This window comes from Electrophorus electricus, chromosome 23, assembly GCF_013358815.1.
Source record: "Electrophorus electricus isolate fEleEle1 chromosome 23, fEleEle1.pri, whole genome shotgun sequence".
In the NCBI taxonomy this organism is placed as follows: Eukaryota; Metazoa; Chordata; class Actinopteri; order Gymnotiformes; family Gymnotidae; genus Electrophorus; species Electrophorus electricus.
The window spans coordinates 3068538-3092343 of NC_049557.1; the positions used below are offsets into that span (position 1 = coordinate 3068538).

Below are 23806 nucleotides of genomic sequence, written 5' to 3' on the forward strand. Positions count from 1 at the left end.
AGTTTACTGCATAATAACAGGGCCTGGCGCTGCCGTGATGACTCAGCCCCCTACGGAGCTGTTAAGCGCATCCGGAGGCTGGACTTATCATGGCTCAAACTTAGTCATGCTGCTGAGCTACAGCCACTGAATGGGACAGAAAAAAGACACAAAACACTGCTGCCATAAGCGATACTGCTCCACCACCAAGGTTGACTGGCCTTTTTTCCTTAACACATACTTTGCACTAGTAGCATACCAGAGGCGAACAGCTACACTCTTGTAAAAGAAGAAGTTTGGGAAGATTGTTGAAAATAACTGATGTGATTCATTTGGACCCTGAGTGCTTGGTGATTTACAGTATGATCATGGAGAAAAAAATTGCTTTGATTCATCTTCTGTATGTAAACACAGCCAAAGATAACACATGCATACATATAGACAGGCAGATCCCTGTGTGCAAATACATATGCGTGCACACACACACACACACACACACACACACACACACACACACACACACACACACACACACACACACACACACACACACACACACACACACAGAGACACACAGGCTCACTGGGTACTCCTGAGACGAGTCTGAGGGGTCGTAGCACTCGGAATGCCCTGAGGGCTTTCACATCCAGGCCTCCAGGCTTCCCCGGCATGTGATGTGATTCTCCAGGCTTATAGGTCATAGTCTCCAACACCACACTAAACAACCTACAACACACACACACACAGGCATTACATACACAGCAGCATGAACGGACCGTAAGTGTACATGCGGATGAACGTCAGGACAATGCTCTTCCTTTCAGAAGTTTGGACCCTTTTGCAGAGCTGCTTGGTAGAGCACCTGTTCGGAATGGCTTCGCAGAGCGATTCCTCCAGACCCTACCATGGTGCGTGGGGGTGGGGGTGTTAATAGTGAGGCAGTACTCTGTGCACAGGTTTGTAGGCTAGTGTGACCTCGTGAGCAGGAGATACCGGCACTCAGTAATCAGCTGTCGGCCCCATCCGTCACGCCCGGACCGAGCAATTCCGGATGGCATTCCACCCCTGTGTGCTGTTTCACTGACACTGCCCCCCTAAGATTTGAGCATTGTAGCACTGCAGAACTGCAGAGAAGTGCACGCACAAGCCAGTGTGGCATGGACTGTAAGAAGATATTTCACTGACGCCAACAGTAACCGGGCACACACACACAAACCTGAGTGAAGAGCCAAGACTGTCTATGTCAGATTAAGAGACAACTGGAGATAGGAGGAAAAAAGAAACAACAGGAATGATAGAGAGGGAATGAGATATATTTCTCTCTCTTTATGCATATATATATATATATATTTAATATTTATATAAGCAAGAGAGAAAGAGAAAGTGATTATATAGATAGATAGATAGATAGATAGATAGATAGATAGATAGATAGATAGATAGATAGATAGATAGATAGATAGATAGATAGATAGATAGATAGATAGATAGATAGAGCGAGAGAGAGATAACACAAGGGAGAAAGAGTGAAAGTTATATATATGTATATATATATAACTATATATATAAAACTACATATATATAAAACTATATATATATATATAACTAGATATATAAAACTATATATATATATAAAACAATATATATTAAACTATATATATATATATATATAGCTATAATTTGTTCTTTTAGCAATAGTATAATGACCATATATAATAAATTTTCGCTTTATTAAGATATAAACAGAAAATACAGGAAATCATACATACAAAACACAATTTTCAGAACAAAATGGCTTCTACGGGCTTCTACAGACTGTACCATTCTATTCAGGTTCCATTGCACTTATGTTTATCGAGAACCAGGTTCCTGCTATCATTCAAGTGTAAGGGGAGGTCACACTATATACCTGCCACTGTAGCCTATAGAAGGTGTTAATACTGCATACAAATTTCCTTTATTTCTAATAAAAAGACTGAGACAAAATTATATATTGTCATTACCATTGTTAAAACAGCAAATCTAATGGTAGTCTAAGACCTTTGCACAGTACTATATATAGTACTGGGGGGGTGGGGGGGTGGCCAGATAATACAGGATTGAAAGAGAGAGATGTGGAGGAAGGGTGGAGAGAGAAGGAAGAAGAGGACCTAGAGGAAAGCAGGCAACGGCAGGACGAAAGGCGTCGGATAAATCACGGTGATAGCCAAGGAGTGCGACTCCAGGGTGTGAACAGAATACAGGGAGGCCTTAAATGAATAGGTAGCATGCATCTGCGCCCACGCCCTGGCAGGCCCGGGCGGTCAGAGAGTACCCCACTATGACGATGACAAAGTCGAGCAGGTTCCAGCCGTTTCGGATGTAGGAGCTGGGGTGCATGACCAGACCGTAGGCCAGGATCTTCAGGAAGGTCTCCATGGTGAAGATGATCAGGAAGATGTACTCCACCTGCTCCTGTGGACATGCGTGATGGAGGTGGTGTCAGAGATGCTGTCCGCACGCCATTACACTGAGGCTCTAAAATAAAGTGGTGTTTGAAAGCAGAGTGGAGATGTTTATTACTCTTAGGGGGCTGAGGGGAGAAAAAGGTGTAAATGTTTGTGTGTACCTGAATACATGCTGGCACCTGGGAAAGAAATGTATGTACCTGCTTGTTTGTGAGTGCTTGTGTGTGTGTGTGTGTGTGTGTGTGTGTGTGTGTGTGTGTGAGAGAGAGAGAGAGAGAGAGAGAGAGAGCAGGGCCCAGCTCCTGTGGGTGTTTACACTTGCAGTGGTACCATATAGCAGTGTCCAGTAAAGTAGAGAGGGAGTGAATCAGAGAGTGTGAGAGAGAGAGAGAGAGAGAGAGAGAGAGAGAGAGAGAGAAAGATGGAGAGAGAGTTTGTGTGTGTGAGAGCGAGCATGAGTGTGTGTGGGGGGGCAGTCTTGAGCAGGCCTACTGGACTTTAAAATTGGGAAATGGAATTTCAAATGAGCATTTCAAGGGATTACTAATCTTTCATCACCATCCCCATCAGCTCTTTCTCTCTCTCTCTCTCTCTCTCTCTCTCTCTCTCACACTCTCTGATTCACTCCCTCTCTACTTTGTTCTGCCTGGCCAAATTGGCAGACAAAAGCAGTCCACACAGTTGCTGCTGTAGACCAGCTTGCCAGTGTATACACAGAGAGAAACCTGTGCGCACATGAATATACACATGCATGCAGGCACACATCACACAATAGTTTTTACTTTTCTGTTGATTTTTGGGGTTTTGTTGTTTTTTATATAAAATGACTTTCTGTGCACGAGGCACATCACATGCTCTAAAAAACAGTTGCTTGTAGATTTTGATTGTATTTTCCTATGCAGTATTGCGGCAAGTGAAATGTATAGTATATTTTTTAAATTAAATGAAAAGGCGCCACCCTTTATTTTAGAGTCTAGTGCTGAAGGGGTTCCAGACATCCAAGAAATTATTATTTAATCAACATTAATGACATCAGCAACACCGCCAAGCTGGCAGACCTTAGAGTTGTACTGTCTGGAGAGCCTTCTTTCAAAACATATTTGCAAAAAGCACTAACGAAAATGAAAAACTGAAAAACCTGCACCCAGCAATCTTACACCCACAGGCTGGTTAATATTGGATTATCACATGGGTCACATAGAAAGTAGGCATGCAATAGAAGTTTGAATATTTAAATATTAATCCAATATTTTAAAAATAGGAGTATGAATATTTGAATATTAATTAAATATGTAAAAGACACAATTTTAAATATTCAATCATTCAGTCAAGCAATCGCACTGGCTAGATCTTTGCGCAGGGCCTGTAGAATTACAGCCCCGTGATAGCGCCAACACACCTCCACACCGTCATCTGCAAACCACTGCATGTCCTCAGTCTTCCAACAGAATACTTATTACTACTTATAACTCCAATGACCAGGTGCATTGTGGCAATAGCCAGTAGGTTTTGCTTAGAGAATGTTGTAGATCATTTAGTTTAGTTGGCTCAGCTGTACAGCAGTTGCTTGGTGTGAGTAGGCCATTTGGTGTGGTGATAACACAGTAATATCATGGCAGTGCAGGATATTAAACAATAAGAGATACAGAAGGTTAAAGTAGGGGATGAATTAACTCAGTTTGTATGAGAGCACAGTAAACACACACACACACACACACACACACACACACACACTGATTAACCATCCCTTCCCCTCTGCACCTGGACTCTTGGATATGGCTTTAAGCATCCAATCAGAAGTGAAGTATGTATGAGAGAGAGAGAGAGAGAATGATGGTGTGATGGGGGAGGGAAATGAGAGAGAGGAAAGCAGCGTAAGCTGCTTATCAGGACCAAGAACATGTAGAGCAGCCAAACGAACAGGCAGTCACAATCCCCTCCCCTCTCTGGCTCCCTCCTACCAAAACCACTCTCTCCATAATGGTCTTCTCTACCTCTTGTGTGTGGCACAGGGAGACCAGATGAGGGGAAAAAAAAATGCAAACATCGAAAACACTCAGAATGCAGCAGCAGCCTTTGCTACTAAAGACAAGGATTACGGTGTTGGGTCTTTTGGTGTGACTGTTTCCTGTTTCCGAGGAGGGATCCCCAAATAGGGTGTGCACTGTTGACCTAGACTTAGTCGTAGTCCTAGTCCTAGTACTGGTGTCACTCTCCTGGTAAATAGCGTTGTGCATTTTGGCAAGGCACTCAACTTGGCCTCCCTGTCTCCCTCGCACCTCCTACAATCTGGGATAACCAAAAGTTCTGTTTCGAAAAGGACCAGGGCCGCTCTAATTCTATTACATAAATCTCCACAGGTTGAGGCAGTTCATCAGCGACATTACTGATAACATACTGAGCCAATAAGAACTGACGTAATCTGATCCAGTTGGACGCCGCCCCTGCGTGTGCTCCAGACAGCACTGCTGCTGCGGTGAGCCTCGCTGTGTCTGTCAGGCATCCGCATGCGAGCTGCACCACTCCTATAAAAAGGTGCAGCGGCTCCGGTGGACTCCAGCGAGAAGGCTAGGCCCACAGCGCCGCTGTCCAGGGTCCTGACCGCACTGTCTGCATGCAGCATCGTTAGACTCCATTCCCTTTAGTTTTCTTGGTCTTTGGCTTTCTCGCACGAGCCCAGGGGGATTCCCCTGGCACACGATGTGCTGTACTGCTTGATTCGCCAAGCGTGGTAGCTGTGCTATGCTCCCATGCCATCAAATCAGTCTGGAAAGCTTCCTTCAATTGTTGTAAGGCATGGGAGCTTTTTTATCCATATTCTGGATGGGAAACATACTCTGGATGAGTGAGTTCTAAAGGGGAGATATGCTAATCCCTGCTGAGCAATGATTCTCACAGGCCGTTTTTAATCTGTGGATTCTACTTGGTGTCTTTTCCATGTCGGACTTGAGGACGTGGAGTGCATCGAGCTCTGCACCCTTTGCAAGTGGCAGTTCATGTAGCTGATGCTGGCTCACTAATGCTCAAACAGGAAGGTGTGTTCCTTTAAGACTGACCACCAGCAAAATATCCCACTGCAGCCATAGAGACAGGAACCATGACAACCAGTGATACTCACAGCCCATAGACGCATCATAGCAATATGAGAACAACATAGGGGAGGGGAATAAGTAAAAATAACTTTATTTATTGACAATCTGAGAGATTATGATCTATATATGAGAAAAGGCAATGGGGATACTATGTGTTAGTAGTCTTGCCTTTACAACAGGATTAAACCAGTGACTGAATTACTGGCAAGAAAGCAAAGCCATTCCTTAACTGCATAAACAGTATCTACAAATACCCATATGGGCCGTGCCCATTGCTGTCAGATAATGATGGAGGGTTATGGAATCCTATACATTTAAAAGAGTGTTGCAGGGTTGGAATTAACCTGTGCTTGAACTGAACAGCCTACAGCCTTAAAGCCTCAGCTCCTTCCCAGCGTGTGTGTGTGTGTGTGTGTGTGTGTGTGTGTGTGTGTGTGTGTGTGTGTGTGTGTGTGTTTGTGTGTGTGTGTGTGATGGGGGAGGGAAATGAGAGAGAGTCATGTACTGCAGGATTTTCACATGGTAGTCAAGTAAAAAAAAAAGTGCCCACAGATTTACCATAATTCATTCAGATTTACCATAATTCATTCAGATTTACCATAATTCATGATTTTCAGAAAATACATGATTAGTTTTACATACCTTACATACCTTACAAATATTATTTGATACTATTTCTTATTCAATCTCACACATTTGTAATTGTCATTGTCTACTATAAAAACCAAATGAAAACATTTTAGATTATTCTGCTCTGGCCACAGTTTGTATTGTATCAACTCTGAACTAACAGTGAACTTTGGTAATAAACTTCAGCATATGGGCAAAACAACACAGAGGGTATTATAGTCTGTGTCAAAAATTACATGAATGCCTTGCACGCACACACACACACACACACACACACACACACACACACACATTCACATGCATGTCTTTTCAAACACAGGAAAACAAGCTCAAAGAAGTGACACCTGAGATCTCAGCCCTATTGTCCTTGGCACTCTCCCAACATGACATGACTGAGTAACGACTGGTATCTCTCTCTCTCTCTCTCTCTCTCTCTCTCTCTCTCTCTCTCTCTCTCTCTCTCTCTCTCTCTCTCTCTCTTTTTTCCTTTTTTTCCTGCAAACCACAAATGAGGAGCTCCTAACTGCTGTACAGTAAAGTGTTTTATAGCGTTTAACTGTAGGAAGCGAGATTACATTTAATATACTTCTAACAAATTATGAGATGTATTTTCCATAAATCTTTAGTCAGAGTATAAAATATTCTTATCAGCAACTTGAGTAGGATCCCATTTGTTCTAGAACAACAACTGTGCAGATCCACATGCAGATCCATGTAAGGACAAAATCACATACTCTGACCGTCTACTCCAGCAGCTCCTAGTTCCTATATTGTCTGGCGTTCTTATCTGCAAATAAACGATGAAGGAGTACAACAAAAACACCAAATGTTTTATTAGTACCACTTAACTACATTATAGCTCATCCATGTGAGCAGCTCCTCAGCCCAGCTGTTCCACACATATTAGTTCTGGGAATTATCTTGGGCTTTTATCGCTAGTACTCACCAGGTCGTGGTTAGTAGCATTGGAGTCATCCTCAGGAAAAGGCTTGGACACTCCCAGAGCCACACAATTAGCGAAGATAGCCAGAAGGATAAACACATCAAAAGGTCTGAACAGTAGGGTCAAGGCAGCAGTGCATCTTCAATGTTTTCTAAAACAAAAACGTTATCTTTAGACTTTGTAAACAGATGCCAAATTAGTAGATGTTACCCCTGTCTGCTGACCAGAGACCTGCTTGATTTCTAATTTTGTAAAGAACAAGATTAAGACCAACTTGTTCCTGGATCAGCACTTCTTAGCCATCTTTAAGTCTATGGCCTATTAATCCACATTACTAAACATGTGACAGATGGGGAAAAGTCATGTGTGGTATCATGGGCTTGTTTCCTGAACTAAAGAAGATTTTACATTTTGTGAAATCATCTTTGCCCAGAGTCTGACCAACTAGTCCATGGTTCTTCACCAAAAACAAACAAGCATTTCTTGTGTAAAATAACAAATCTTTCTGGACCTTTCCACTTCACGGGCCTGCCTTTGATCCAGACTCTCAGTCCTCACACCTGCATCTACATTAGTATCAATTTAGTTTCTGCATAACTCGCCTAGGTTCCACCTTACAATCAATAACAACATAAGCCTGGCACTTAAGAGAACGCAGCCCTGTTCTTAGTGAGGTAGCAGTGGTGGTGTGGTGAAGGATACTTCCACTCCACAATGGAGAGCGCTGCCCGTCGGATAGGGTTGTTCAGCCTGAGGCAGAAGAGGGCCCGGGGCGCCCGCTGTGATTGGCTGGAGCCCTGGGCCTGCTTCTTGGCGTTCTGGCTCTTCTTCCTCTGCGCCGCAGTGGAGCTGGTGGTGGAGTTGAGCGTGTCCGTGCGATTCATCCTGCACCTACCGCCCGCCGTCTTGTCGCCCACCTCTTCTTCCTCCTCCTCCTCTTCATCGTCATCATCCTCCTCTTCCCCACCTGCTCCGCCACCCCCTGCTTCTTTGGAGTACGTACTGCCTGAGGAGAGTGTGTGTGTGGGGGGGTGTCTTTGGGGTTAGCCAACTCACCATACTGCCTCGGTCTTTCACCATTAAGCAGTAACAGCCCCAGAGTTCAGGCTCGATGACCGAAAGCACAAGCTGACATATTTCCCATGCTGTCATATGAGGACCCACTCGAGACAGCTTTCACCTCATATCAATTTACCACGGGCACTACATCCCACTGGTACACACAATTAACTACTTCATCTGCCTTACAGTCACTTACTTTCACTCGTCTTCGAAGCAGTGGTTACCCTACTGACCACTGGGAAAAAAAGATCATTCGTACTGCTGCACGATGCAGCTAAGACAGAACAAAGTGGAAGTTATTAGGCATGGTGGCTCAGGGCAATGTGGGAGCCTACTGACAGCATGGAGTGCTTATCAGATACTGCATCTGATGGGGAGAGGAGTCCTCCAGTAGCTGAGCAGAGGAGAGATGTGACAGCTATGACCTATTTCCCCATGCGAGCAAAGTGAACGTGAACAGCCGAAAAGGATCCTGGGACAAAGGTTTATAGGCACTCTGGTACCTGTGGACTCATGTGGCTAGCTGTCGGCTTACAACTAGTCTAGCTAATAGAGAGAGTGAGAGAAGAGAGAGAGAGAGAGAGAGAGAGAGAAAGACGGAGAGAGAGTATGAGAGTGAGATCAACTGAGAGGGACCAGACAAAGAGAGAGTACTGACTGTAGTAACTAATTATAACTTCATTATTAGCTACCATGCCGCCAGCACCGGACTATAGGGAGATCTTATCAGCGAAAGATAGCGTTATGCTCTGCGGCTTTCAATAAGCTGCTAAATGAACAAGAGGGAGGAAGAAATCAACTTGTGCTGGAGTTTCATCAGGCCGGCTATCAGCATGCCTGCCGTACTCTGACAGAGACCCATTTGAGAACCATTTAGGTCTAAATGCAAACCGGCCAATTAATCTAACATGCTATTAAATGAGTCTCAGAAGCGCTGGGAGCACGTAATGCCACTAGGGTTAGGAATGTATGCTGCACTAGGCTGCACAGGCAGACAGGGTGCACTCATAATGTTAGGACCAAACCTCTAGAATGTTCTCCAAAGCTCTAAAATGTTCTTGATAAAGAGCAATATCTCACTTTGTAGCCCTGTTGGACCAACTTTCCTGACCTTTAGTTGTCTTACGAATATTTGGCAGTATCTTATTGGGTTGAAAAATCTTATGTGAGTGTCCCGCAAATCAAAATCCTTAAAACATACTGCATTGCTGCGTACACTACATCCATCAATACTGTCAGGAGAACATTAACTCTTTTTCAGCATCTGTACTGGACACCTCATAAATAACATTTTTAAAAACAAAATAACTGCCTGTCACAAATCAACATGGCCAAAGACAAGAACCTTCAAAGGAAGTGGGGAAAGTCTGAAGGGTTAGATCAGGACAAAAGAATGTCTTATTATCATAAAGCCTTATGCTAACATTAGCGCTTATGGTATCAGATGAGAGAAATTGGCAACTTAATGACATACCTAATAATGCTGATCACCACACAGGCCTACTGTCAACAAACAAGAACGATAATCAAAAGGTACTATTTAGCGTTCATAAAAGAAAATCCCTCAGTGTATATGTTATGGATTTGCCCCTGCACAACACCCTTAGCACCTCAGTATAATTACAAATTAATGTTAAGGATAATGGGGAAGGAAGATGAGGTTAAGATTAAGTCACAAATATAGCCTTCCGGGCAATCTAAGAAGGTAATCTAAAGATTTTTCTTTTGTTTCATTTCTTAGTCTTGTCTAGCATTTCTTACTCTAAAGAAAAACGGCATGGACTTGAGGCTAGATAATGTAAAATATTCAAAACAGAATTTGCAGGACACTTGTAATTACTGATCCTTTTGACATCGTCTTCATAAGGTAAAAGCCAGGGGGATAAAATAGTAAAATACATCAAAAGGACGACAACAATGTGAACTGATGGAAATTCACGCCATATTACCATGGAGCCGACCTAGGCCTTGTCGAAACAACATTAATATAACGATTAGGCAATAGAACTACATAATAATCATATTTTACGATACACTTACATAAAACACAATATTAGGTATTAGGTCTGCTTTTCAGACTGAAACCGTTATTGTACCAAGTTGCCATAGGAAGACAATTCACAGAGTAAGTTATTTTATATATCAATGATATTAAGATCTAAGGTAAAAGTGAAAAGGATGCACTGCCTTCCAACATGAAGTCAGGCACAGCAATATCTGCTCCGTAGGAACGTGACGTGAGAGGGAAATGAGTTCGTTTTCAGCAGAGCTTGGGGCGCATAACCTCCATCTCTCCTTATCTTACTATATTGGGCGTTTTTGTTCCTATAATTATTCGGGTTCGCTCAGTTTGTTTCGGATTCTGCGTTCTACGTAAAAGTTGCCTCGTGATGGTAGTCCAAACACGCAACTGTGCATTCTGTACAAACTGGAAAAAGTAAACATTTTAAGTATCACAGGCGTCGAAAACAAAAGAGTTTATTCTGGTAACTTACTTTTGCGCTTCTCCTCATACATTTCGGATTTTATGACTTTCACCTCACAGCAACACAGTGCATGATCCTTTCTGTCTAGTTTCCTCTGTCACTCCTGGGAAACAAAATTCCCTGAAATTGTTAGAAACAAATGCACGGATGGCAGTTTTGTGGTGCTTAGCAGTATCCTGATGTAATGTCACCAATGTTTTTTGTTTTTAATCAATGAGCATCGATTAGAATCAAATACAGTCAAATAAATAAGAAAACTGAAACAGATAAAAGCATTCCTTGTGCAATGCGTAGTATCCAGGAGAAAATCCGCAACTTTGTAGCCGATGAGAGAAAAAAATCACTGACAAAAATATTTGGTCTGGCTACCCACCGTTCTGCATTTTTCTCAGCATTTAAACCATCAATTCAGGATTAAATAAATTGAGTCGTTTAAAGGGAATGACATCCTAGAAACTTATTAAAGGCAGGGATGCTGAGCAGACGAATACGTGGAGCGTCGACAGAAAATTTACACCGCTGCTTCATTCTCCTCCGGCACAAAAGCGCACGTGAGCACGCGCCGCCTCACGCCTCCTAGCCAAATATCCACAGGAAAAAAAGGGTCGTCACTGGGTCGTTATGAAATGAGTAAATAAAAGGTCGTTATGAAATGAGTAAAAGAAAGGCTATTAGTCGAAAACTAAAAGCTGTAATAAATTAAAGCATAATAGTCGAAAATAACAGTTTTTTACAGAAATTTCCTTAAATAAGGTTTTAAGACGTTCAATTATAGAAACTGTAACAGATGACATGGAAACGGACGAGTTTAGGCGTATCAGACGAGTCAATACAAATCCAAGGCATAGAAAGGAGAAAGCAGTGCGTTTAGCTGTCCCGAGTCAGGAGCTGCTTGACTTACATCGGCCACAGGCATCTGTCTGTTAGTGCGCTCATCCTGACATGCCTGTGGCGTCCCGCAAATCGGTATATTAAACCGCTGTAATACGAATGAAGTCATTCCATTCAAGCATCAGCTACATTTTGTACTTCATTTCAAAAGTGTTTACCAGGGTTCGAGCGTCTCTGTAGTCTTTAGTAGCGGTTATGGAGTCCACTGTAATATGTACTATAGATTTTATAATATTTAATTTTGTCACCATTTGTTTCATTCATTCGGGTGCATATCCAGCTGGGTAACTGTAGCCGAGACACAGTCCTTCAGTTTGTGAGGTTTATGAAACCGCCCGATTCCCTTACTCCAGATGCTCACAGATACTGTGACACGGGTTATATATCCGTTCTAATCTGCCTTGTCGTGAAATCACGCATTACGGCTTGGCTACGCATACATTTGTATTATGATTGGCGGGATATAATCAGATTCAACCGACGCACACTTAGTTCAGTCAAATAAAGACTCCCTATCAGCCTTACAAAATACATGGAGGAAACTGGTGCAGCCTAACAGCTAAAGTGTCACGTTTAAAATAAACATTAATGTAAACAAATGTGTTGGAATATATAGATTTAAACACGTGTACTTTAATAATGTGATTACATCTGGTATCAGCTATAACAATACTCATGGTTTTGTTTTTACGATGAGCCTTTATAACTGATGGACGATTTATGCCCTCTAGTGGTGAATTACTATATTACTTTTTCTTTTTTCTTTTTTTTTTTTCCCTGATAGTATGACGTCACAAACTATTGCCAGTAAGACAAGCAGGCCTGACTATTTTAAGGTATTCTGAATTTGAGGCATTTTCTTTTTTAGAATTACAGGTCCAGTAAAATAGGATAAACAGGTGAGTCCAGTACTGCTTTTAAGCCCTTCGTTTGCATGCCTATTACATCTAACAAAAATAGCTCATTCTGCTTTCTTTCATTCACCTCTCTCTCTCTCTCTCTCTCTCTCTCTCTCTCTCTCTCTCTCTCTCTCTCTCTCTCTCTCTCTCTCTCTCGTAGTATGCACTATATTGGGAGTGTTATGTTTGACTAAAGCTAAACTGAGTAACCTGTATCATGTTGGAACCAAATAAGGGACATTAGCTAGAATCTTTTTTTACATCATGGACGTAGCAGGTGTCATGTAATGTGTCATTACATTCAGGCGAAATAGTAAAGGCAGAACTTCACAGGAATTGCACCAGTACAAGAGGCATATAATTATAATGAAATAATGAATGCTTCTACCCATCTGCAGTAAAGCATGAGTTGTTATACAGATGCTCTGTCATTTTAATACACCATCCAATCTACAGCAGCGAGTTTGATTTAAATGTGATTAAATATACATTAGCTTTATGATGTGAAAATGATATAGATTTATGCTGATTTTACATTGGGTAGACTACATACTGTGTGTGTCAATATGGACCGAAGACGCTAGAAAAGCATGCATGCACACACACACACACACACACACACACACACACACACACAAAGAGAGAGAGAGAGAGAGAGAGAGAGAGAGAGAGAGAGAGAGAGGGAGAGAGAGAGAGAGAACGACACACACACACACACACCTATTTCTATAATAGAAGTCATCATACTCCTCTTTAATGTTCTATTGCTTAATAAATTGTATTTGCTAAGAGATTATATGAACTGAATTAGTGTTTACTGGCAGTTGGTAACGTTTTTTTTTCTCTGTAATCTCCAAATTAACAGAAGATATAGAGGATGCTCATTTCGGTTCACTGGTCCTTACGTACCCAAAGGTGCATTGTGTTTGAGTGAGCACTGAGCTTGTTGAAAATTATTTAGCCTCAGATGATGCCTTACGTGGGGTGGTGCTTGCGGGTACCATGCCCTAAGATACTGTATCCAGGATACCCCTCAGTTTCCTTGGCAACGGACTAGCGTACATGGATAAAGTGTGCGCAGTAGCTGTTGATGCTACGCTTCCTTGGTTGCAAAACGATTATGTCTTTTTTTTTCTTTGTTGTTGTTCACTGCAGCATTCTGCAGTGCTGTTTCCACGATTATCCCAACTCTTTTCCTAACGCATCAGGTGACTCGGTGTGCAAGATAGATCCTACGTCTGATCTCGAACGGAAGCGTAGAGAAGTTGAATATGCCCGTGGCGGTATGGGCAGTACGTCATGGACCACCGTAAACAGCGGGGACATTTGCTGATGTCAGCTGAACCAGAGCGACTGAGAACATTGCTGCAGCGAGGATACATACCGATATGTCACGATCCTATGTTTAATCGACCGAAATCAATAATTAATTTCACACTTAAGAGATAAACGCGTAGGTCCAATCTTTGCATTGTTTTATGCTAAGATATATACAAGATACGAGGAAGGAAAAGACAACTCGATTTATCTTTGGTTTTCAAGAGTCGGCTTTAGTATAATTTAGTCCTGTTGGCAATGCATTAACCAGTATGAACATAGGAATAGAATAGCAGTCGTCTACACGCTGTAAATATATATTACTCTTATTTAGTCAGTATTTTTGTGCATGTGCAGTGCAATACTTGTGTACTTGTGCATTACACAGAGTGAAATTTATATGCAAGCAAGACAAAAATTGCACACAAATGAAACCATATTAGAAAATCCGTATTTTACGCCTTTGGAGTAGGGCAGGCCATAAACAGTTGGTAACCATATTAATAAAAACCGCCAGACTTGTCGGCTGTTGTTAGTGACCACATCCTATCCATAATTCAACTCTGCTGTTTGATTGAAGTATTTGGGTGAGGAGTCACGGCGCGTTCATGCATTCCCAGTTGCAAAAGAACATTGTCCAATCCGTTCCCACAATAGGCGGTCCCATCCCACGGCTTTACGCGGTGTTCCCCTCCCATCCACGCTGCTACCGTCTCTCTTCTCGTCGCTTCCTTATTGCCGAGCCTGGGAAGACAGGACTGGCTGAACGCAGCATAATTTTTGACTCGTGTTACATTAGCTAGACGAGGAAACCCGGAGGCATGGCTGCCGCGCCGGGCTGTCCGCGCTTGTAATGCGCCGCCGCCTCCTCTCTCGGGTGAATCCGTCCTCTTTGGCCAGCAGCAGTGCGGCGCAATGGATGTGTGAACCCTTAGCCGCTGCCTCCCATCACACGCTACAGCCCGCAGGCACCAGCGACTCCAGTAGACAGTCGATACTGGTCGAGTGAGCGGACGGATTATAGCTGCAAGGCAAGACGTCGAAGGCGGGGGAAGCTGGAACTATGAAGGTATGGCACAGAGCGACGCATTTCGGCTATACCGTGTCCGTTTAAAGGTTTAGCCATATGCTTTGTGCGCTTCATTTCCACCACTACGCGTCGTGCCGACCACTGGTACACATTCCGCTGCGCTCATGGTTGTCCGTTAATGCCAAAAATGACACTCGCCTTTGCAGCGTTAGCATCAGCGGTATCTGAGTTTGCTTTCACCTACTGCCTCCCCTTCCTTTCGGCGTTGCGGAGCGTCCAGGTTTGAATTGTTTTATTACCGCATGTATGAGAAAAACAACTCAACGAATTCGCTTCGCCTGCTTGCTTTCGTCTTTAAACGTCCAGCACATGGCATATTTGGGCAAAACAGGGATCAGACAACAATAGCAGTGGGTTTACACGGACGTGTTGTACTGCGAGTCTCTCTCCTCCAGCCTCAGACTCCGGGTGAGCGGAGTAGACGTCCGGATGGAGTAGCGGTCGCTCAGATATTTGCGAAAACGTGTCCTGTCAGTTTCCAAAATGTGTGTGTGTGTGTGTGAGAGAGAGAGAGAGAGAGAGAGAGAGAGAGAGAGAGAAAACAAAGAAAGAAAGAAAAATGTAACTCCATTTCAGTGCAACTTAGTACACTTAGTCCTTTTTTCCTACGGCTTATAATTGAGTAGGACGGGCTGATTGCAAGCAGGTCCTCAGCTCTAAGGCATACTGTACACTGTTCTCTGAAGCTCCCTGAGGACCTTCTTAGCATGTAAATAATCTTCATTGCAGTCGTTGACTAGCTGCAGGCATGAACCCACCTCCCCCGTGCAGAACCAAGCTAAGACACCACAGTCTCTCATTCATGAGCCAATATAGCTGTTAGTGAGTTCTTGCTATGAATATCACATAACGAATATTTCTGCTAACGGTAACAGAGGCTGGAGAGATGAGTGTTCTTTAGCTATGTATGTCTTAACCATGACATCAATGCTCACTGAAGCACCATGTCTGTTTAACAAACTCACATGCTTGGCTGTTTACACCAGACATCCAGAAAGATGGTGCATCTCTCTCTCTCTCTCTCTCTCTCTCTCTCGCTGTCTTTGTCTCTTTCCATCTTTCACTCCATCTTTCTCTCTAGCCCTCTCTCTTATTGTACCCCCAGGTAGGGCAACTTTCTCCTCTCCTCTCCTCCCTATTCAACCACCTCGGCCATAAAGGTTACCGAGCCGGACTAAGTTGGAGCCAGCATGCAAATAGCCCTCTGTATGTGCAGGCTTGTGGGTATTCATATGTATGAGCATATGTGCACACGCTGTGGAGACATGTTATTAGAATGCCCAGCACACCACACAAGACCCATTCCACTCACACTCTCTGTCCCCGTGGATCTGTGCAGCATTTTACACCCAGAGCAAGCGCTGAAACCAAAACGACAGAACCCGAAGCCACGGTGCCCGACGTCTCCTGAGAGTGGACAGCTGAATGGAGGTCATTAAGAAAGCAAGCGTGCTGTCGGCTGCGTTCGGCGCAGACTTTGCGCACTTCTCCTGCCGTGTCCCCCTGAGTCGCGGCCGCGACTCTGGATCGGCACGCCGATAAGTTATCTTTTTCTGTTCTTCCGTTCTTCCTTTTTTCATCGGGGGAGGGACTTTCACTGCAGGTGCGAGGGGGTGAAAAGGCGAAACGGCCCAGTGGAGTTTGGGCCTTGGGAATGCTTTAATGGTTCTCCACGGAATGCCAAGCCGTTCCACCTGAGACGCTTCCCACAATCAGCGAGCAGCAGTGCCTTACTGCAGACTGGACACTTTCTCCTTTTTTTTTTTTTTTTTTTTTCCCTTTTTGCATATTTTTTTATAGCGTGTCCTCAAGCAACACTGTCATATTGATGAGGGCAGTTGCAACTTTCTGAGGACAGAGGTCTAGGCTTCTGTCCCGATTTCCGTTCGCTCGGAGGCCTTTGTGCGTCATCTCGCTGGGAATGAGACATGAAGGCGGCCTTAGGATACTGCTCTCTGTTGCACCTCGCTGGAGGACACTAAAATGTGTGTTCACGTTTCACTACTTTCAGAGCGACCCATTTGGATATTTTTTTTATGGCCATTTGTTTTTAATGGAAAGTAGGGCACAGATAATCTCTTTTGAAGTTTATTAGGAATCATTAATCCCAGTAGAACTTTATCAGAGCTCTCATAACTGCGTTGAGACATGTTCTCACCGCGTTTCCTTGGCGTGACGTTCTTCCCCATCATCAGACAGAGCCACCGTGAATCCAGTGCCCTTTGCGGGCTCTGCCTGCACCCAGCCCCCGCCGCCCTGGTCTGCCCCCAGCCCCGTGCCTCTCGGGCTTTCGGTTCTCAATTAAAAGCCGGCTCTATTGGAGGCCATCTATCGTCTCCCCTGAAGGCCCCCCGCAGGACTGACCTCTCGTCTGCATTTCATCTCCGGCAGGTCCCGCTTCTCTGAGCTAATGAGCGCGAGAATAGGAGAAGGAGAGCTTCGCTCGCACGATATCGACACAGCCGCCCCTGAAACTCCAACTCGCAGAATCTATACCGAAGTTCCGAAAGGGTTTAGGCCAAAACTCGTAAAGTAACCCTCTGCACTGATTTCAGTGGGCAGAATCTGGAGTGCCAACGCAAGTGTGTGGTCGGGTAGTGCCGGTATCTCTGAAATACTTTGATGCATAGTCATGGGGTGTGCGTGCCCTGTGATGGATTGACGCCCTGTATGGGGTTGGTTCTTGGCTCTGCCAGGATACGCGCCTCCCCCTCTGCTACCCTGAATTGGATGAAGTAGGTTTAGAGCATGAAAGAATACATGATTGAAAGACAGAGTGACCTCTGTGGGTTATTGGTTTTCGTGTTTGTTGCGAGGACAGTTTGGAGATTTTAGGCACTTCTCTAAAATGCCTGACCAATTATTCTTCGGATCGTTGCTAATGAATCATTGTTAATGAAGACATGAACTGAATTTAATCAGGGAACTGCAGTGAATTGGGGACGTGGTTTATATCTCCGGCACAGGTATGCAGATCCTTTGTTCAAGGATAAGATTTCAAACTTCAAGCTGGTACGTGGTGGAACATTTATCTACTGAATTGCTACAAGACTCTGTTGCTTGTGTTCCATGGGACAAACAGAGGAAGCTGTCAGCCTCCTCTCTGCAGACCTGCACCCAGGTGTGTGGGAACGTTAAAAGAGTTGTCACCCAAGTGGTGTACCAGAACTGCACTGAATAAGCTGGCAGACAAGAACCAGATGCATATTTAAAGAGAAGTTATATTTTAGTAATGCCTTTCACCTTAGAGCAAAATGGAAGGGCGAGACATCAGCTTAAGATACAGACGCCCTCAGCACGCTGCTCTTTTGAGAAAAGCCTTTCGTGTGTGCGTGTTTTGCCCTTTAGCTCGGTTAAACTCAGGTGTGAATTCACGCGATCGGAGCACGTGGACTTTGATACCATGGGCAAAATGCACACACCTCTGTTTGCTTTTAGTTCATTTAGCCGTCCCTTCTGACCACTGTACGTCGGGCCAGTAACGTGCTTAATCTGGCGCACTGAAGGAAGGGTGAGAAGCCTGTGGCTAGCGGATAGACACAGTCATACACACGCGAAAGCGTACACAGGTATTTGCGCGCGCACGCACACACACACACACACACGCGCTCAGACGCACACATACCTACACACCCACACACACATACATGCGCACCCACACACACATACATGGCTCAGTTCCCTGTAAAGGCCACTGTACAAAGGCTTATCAGCAAATGCTGGAACTTTTGGTCTTTGCTCTTCAACACCGCTGCCATGATGCACGTACACGTGTATGTGTATGTGTGTGTATATGTATGTGTGTGTGTGTCTAGATGTGTACTGTTATATAATATGCTCAAATGTCATTATAGGAAACATTCAGTAATTTCCCTAATGTGCTCGCATGACCGAGGATGATACAGCCTTACTTTAAGACAGCCTTGAGAGAGAGAGAGAGAGAGAGAGAGAGAGAGAGAGAGAGAGAGAGCGAGCGAGCGAGAGTGAGCGAGAGTGTGTGTATGTGAGTGTTTTCCAGGTCCCAAATGCTCCATGTTACTTGGCAGCTCCTTATTAGTGATTCTTGGCAGTGTTTACTGTTGTACGTAAATATGACACCACACCAATTCTCCAGCTCTCCCTGATGAAGAAAACATTTGAAGTAGTTTCAATATAACAATCCTCGACATCTGAAATAGGTCCCATGCATTTTTAATGGACTCTGGGAAATTGTGTTTGCAGACTCAGTCACCCCCTACTGCATTTTCACCATCTGTTTGCTTGTTTTGTTTCAATTTGGGGACTCTTATTATGTATTTAGCCTGGAGAAGACCACAGCGACACTAAAGTCTCTGCTATATAACATGCGGAAAATGTATGAGAAAAGCTTTGCTCTTATGTAAAACGTCCCATAAACAGCCAGTTTAAAGGATTAAGAGAGTGGCAGTCCTACCGTAGCCATGCTGCAGAATAGATCTTTTTAATACACCACATTTTAGTTCAGGTTGCCTTTATAACCAACTACCAATAAGTACACATTTATGAAGGCTGTGCGAGAGGTAAGACATGGAAGTCGTTGTGCAAATTCAACTATATTTCATTTTCTGCTGGTTTCATACTGAAACACATTATGGAGTGTGTTGATCCAGCTGGGTTTTTTTTTTTTTTTGCCCCGTTTGGGAAAGCACTGCTTGATTCAATATTTGCTCAACTTTTCCATGATGTAGTATCCTTTTCATACCAGTAATGGTCAAGACACGGCTTATTTCTGCTTACTTTAGCTTCCTATTGGCTGTGATCTTTGAAAGTCACCAATATCCCAATGCTGAAAACGCAATATATTACAGTGATTCGATATTTATATATATATATATATATATATATATATATATATATATATATATATATATATATATATATATATATATAGGCATATTACAGTCATATTAATTGAGAATATGATTATATGTTTGTCTTGATGGCGTGGGAGACCTAAACATTTAAACCCAGTTGCTTTGGTAACACCCTGCAGTTACCTTTCTGTCTTCTCTTCAGCGCTGGCAACATGTCTAAGGCCACGGTCAAGAAACTACACTGGCGTTCCAAAGTGCAAGAGAGCTTCGTACCTCTGGGCGGAGCCTCGGGGGAACTGGGCTTGGCGATCGGGGGCGGTGCCGACTATGGCGAGTTCCCATTCGTGACTGCAGCCCCTGGAGGCGGAGCCACGGTGGGCGACATCATCCTGGAGATCGGCGGCACGCCGGTCCTGGGGATGACCCTGGGAGACGTCAGAGGGGTTCTCAACTCATGCCCCCACCCCATCCGCATCAAAACTGTCTCGCCAGGTACGGCCAGCAGAGCTTCTGGGTTTTTTTTCCTGGGATTCTGGATAGCTGAATCAGATGTCCTTGCGGTATCTGCTGCATATCTGGTGTGTCAGCCTGTTTATTGTGCTCTGCGGATAGAGGACTGCCCAGATATGCTGCATAATGAACTGCCCTAGCCCAATTCCCCAATTTAGTTTTAAACCATATACTTCCTTGTAAGGACATAAGAAATAAATATCAATATCAATAAATTCCATTAAATCAATTTACTGATTTTGATTCCATTAAGTGGACTGTTATCAAAGTAACAAAACTCAGTTCTATAAAGTTGCTGACAGTATTGAATAAAAGTGTAACGGAAGACCAGACCCAGCTGGTTAGGCCCGTTTAATCGCAGTGCTCGGTTCTCGTTTAGCCTTCCCTTTCTCCAGCCGCCATTAAGTGGATGCGATGGGTGCACTCCATTACTTAACCTTTCCCGAGCTCCCCACTGACGTCCAGCGAGCTCGATCGCCGTCGGCACGGGAAGAAAGCCGCACGCGTGCGGTCAAGCGTTCCCAGACCGTGGGGGCCCACCTCCCTGCCGCGATCTGGTTGCCATGACCCGCACAGAAGCTGCCCGTCAGGTGGTCTCATAAAGCAAGAACAGCATGCCCCGGGGGGCAGTGTTCCTCACGCCAGCTCCTTGAGGCCCTTTCTAGCCGCGCCGTTCGCTTTTATGGGGGCAGAAATCTGGGCAGCAGAGCGGTGAGCACAGCAGAGAGGACCCGTTCGAAGGCGGAGGGGAGCGCCGGCCTGTCGCCGGGTATCCCTTTCCCCTGCTGTGGCATACTGAGTGGGCTTTCCCTACAGCTGCTCTCCTCGTTCCTGCCCATATGGCTAAAGCTGAGCGTTTTTATGTACCGCATCGCTTTGTCTGTACTTCTGTAAAGATTCGATTGAATGCCTTTTGGCTCTGTTTGAATCCAGCAGTCGAACATCACCTTTGAAAGGCTTTCAGGTAAGATATCCGGAGTATAAAGAGGTTCTGGTTTCAGTGTAATTTGCTGATCACGGTGGTTGCTGTGTGATTCTATCAGGTTCCACTCTGTGTAAGGACCTGCGGTTATATTTAAGCAAGTGCTTCACGCCAGGATCCATGGACAGCCAGCTCCAGCAGGTCATACGAGAGAATCTTTACCTGCGAGCCGTGCCCTGTGAGTGAGCTGCAGACATACTCGCACACACGCACACACGTCTGCACACAGCTATTTCGCGTTGGATTCGCGCTCGCGAGCGCAGTCCTCACCTCAGAGCCTCTGCACCATCCAACATGAGAAGCCCACAAGTAGAAAGCATTTAAAGTCTCAACTCTCAAATCTCTCGTGGAGGCAAAAGTTAAATGAGTCTCTGGTAAGTCAGTGCATACTATTATACACAGTACGCTCACCAGTGTATGTAATTTATCTATGCATAGTGTGTAACTACACCTTCAGAGGAGTTAATGGTGCTGATTTTTCTGTGCATTAATACATAGCTCTTAATAGAGTTGCCTGGTTCTTCTAGGAATTCTGCACACTTATGCAATCGGACTCAAAAACGTGGACTATAATATAGCTACTGGTAGTTGGTTTATCTTTGCTCATAACTTCATAACATCACACTGATGAGCGGCTAACCAAGGCAAGGAAGTCGGTAACACACCGTCAGCTGGAGCAGTAGGGTTTGAAGGGACTTCATATGCAGTACAGAGAACATGTTGTGTCCACTGGTACGAGAAACACTAGAAAAATCATGTACGTCGTTTACCTTTTTGTCATGGACCAACATGCTGCTGGTTGGTCCATGACAAAAGACCAAACAGATAACAGTAGGAGAACACAGGATTCCCGTACCACAGTATTTGTAATGCCCAACGTAATGAGATTATGGTGAGTGGAAGTGGGAGGCTTTTATGTTCTGACATGCTCAGTATGACGTGGTCCGTAACGCTTTGCTAAGGCATCCCTTTGGTTCAACAGTAATGTGTTATGGTATGCCAGCTCAGTCAGGGCAACACAGTGCATCTCTGATATGTTATTTGTTCAGCATTACCTCCGTGTTGGATCATGTGAAATGGGGTCCTCAAGAGCTGCAGTTTAGTGAAGCCATCTAAAACCTTAGGTAGGATAATCTACTTAGAGGAAATCCTGCCTGGCCATACAAACTCTCATTTGTGAAATAGACCTGCGCCAGAGACTCATAATCTCATTCCTGCCAGATTAAATCATGAAAGCGGGACCTCTGATGCCTCAGACATGATCAGAATTGGGTTTTACACATTTATGGACTGTTATACGTGTCACTGGCATGTGAGGTAATTACTGATAATACACAAAATATTACATACAGTAACTAAATACACTGGTTTTGTCTACAGGTGTTGGATAGGCCAGTGGTAGCTCAGTGGTAGCTTACACAACAAGTGATCTGATGGTTGCCAGTTCAAGCCCCACCGCTGCTAAAATGCCACTGTTGGGCCCCTGAGCAAGGCTCTTAACTCTCAATTGCTCAATTTGGTATAGTCATAATTTGGATTAAAAAATACATATCTGTTAAATGGCATAAATATAGTTAGAAACAGCACTCAGTGTGGAAACAATCATGAAAATGTTTTATTTTCAGATGACATTGTAATTTAGTTCATTAAAATAGTTATATAGTTACAATATGGTTATAATAGTTGCTTGTTGGTTTGTTTGTTTGTTTGTTTGTTTAATGTAATGATAAACCAGTGAAATGAGTAAATGTATTCAGTATTTCTGATGCTGCACATGTCCCAGGCACCACCAGGCAGCCGCGGGATGGCGAGATCTCTGGGGTGGACTACAACTTTGTCTCTATCGAGGAGTTCTTCTCTCTGGAGGAGTCTGGGGCTCTGCTGGAGAGTGGCAAGTTCAAAGGTCAGGGTTCACCCTGGTCCCCCTTGCTGTCCTATACCTGTCTGTTTATTATTATTATTATTATTAGTAGTAGTAGTAGTAGTAGTAGTACAGTTCATTTTTTTTGTCATTATATGCAGCACATACACAATAAATAAGGATGAGCTCACATTTGAACGACTTGTTTTGGCAGCTGTTTGATGCATAAGCATTTTTGGAGTAAACACGCTATGCCCTTTTTGTGCTGTTGTTCTAAGGTTGAAACATAAAGGTGTCTGCATGCTATTCAGTACTGTGGTGAACAGTATTTACAGGCCTGACATCAGCTCATGAGTGTGAGCGGCAGGTAAGAGCCGCACTCATATACGTGAGCCATGTGAGATCTGTATGCAAGTATTTGAGTCGTCAGTCGGAATTTCATGTCAGACCTTCCAACGTTAGCTAAACCACCAGTCTGTTAGAAAACACTGAAAAGTGCCGTGTTAGCACATAGTATACTCCAGTATTCTCGATTGCAACAGCTCAAAAGTGTGTGTGTGTGTGTTTGTGTTTGTGTGTGAGAGAGAGAGAGAGAGAGAGAGAGAGAGAGAGAGAGAGAGAGAGAGAAATGGAGAGGTGTGTGTAAAGCATTTCGCTTGCACAGCTGATGAAGGACCTCTGTCTGAAATGTTCTGTTTCTCTGGAAACATTGTGTGCTAAACTCATATATATATATATATATATATATATATATATATATATATATATATATATATATATATATA

General features: G+C 43.9%; 2 protein-coding genes across 2 annotated transcripts in view; one reads left to right on the forward strand and one right to left on the reverse strand.

The window, feature by feature from the left end:
• The window catches only part of cacna1fb (calcium channel, voltage-dependent, L type, alpha 1F subunit), a 41042-nt gene extending 30117 nt beyond the window's left edge, over positions 1–10925 (reverse strand). Inside the window, exons 1-5 of the mRNA XM_035521976.1 lie at positions 10649–10925; positions 7794–8097; positions 7095–7200; positions 2294–2433; positions 563–705 (exon numbers count right to left, since the gene is read on the reverse strand). Of these exons, the coding sequence (XP_035377869.1) occupies positions 563–705; positions 2294–2433; positions 7095–7200; positions 7794–8097; positions 10649–10670 (715 nt within the window). The 5' untranslated portion in view covers positions 10671–10925. The remainder of the gene's footprint in view (positions 1–562; positions 706–2293; positions 2434–7094; positions 7201–7793; positions 8098–10648) is intronic.
• Positions 10926–14019: 3094 nt separating this feature from the next.
• The window catches only part of magixa (MAGI family member, X-linked a), a 35535-nt gene continuing 25748 nt past the window's right edge, over positions 14020–23806 (forward strand). Inside the window, 4 exon segments of the mRNA XM_035521875.1 lie at positions 14020–14815; positions 19871–20160; positions 21222–21338; positions 22944–23063. Coding sequence (XP_035377768.1) covers positions 19881–20160; positions 21222–21338; positions 22944–23063 — 517 coding nt within the window. The 5' untranslated portion in view covers positions 14020–14815; positions 19871–19880.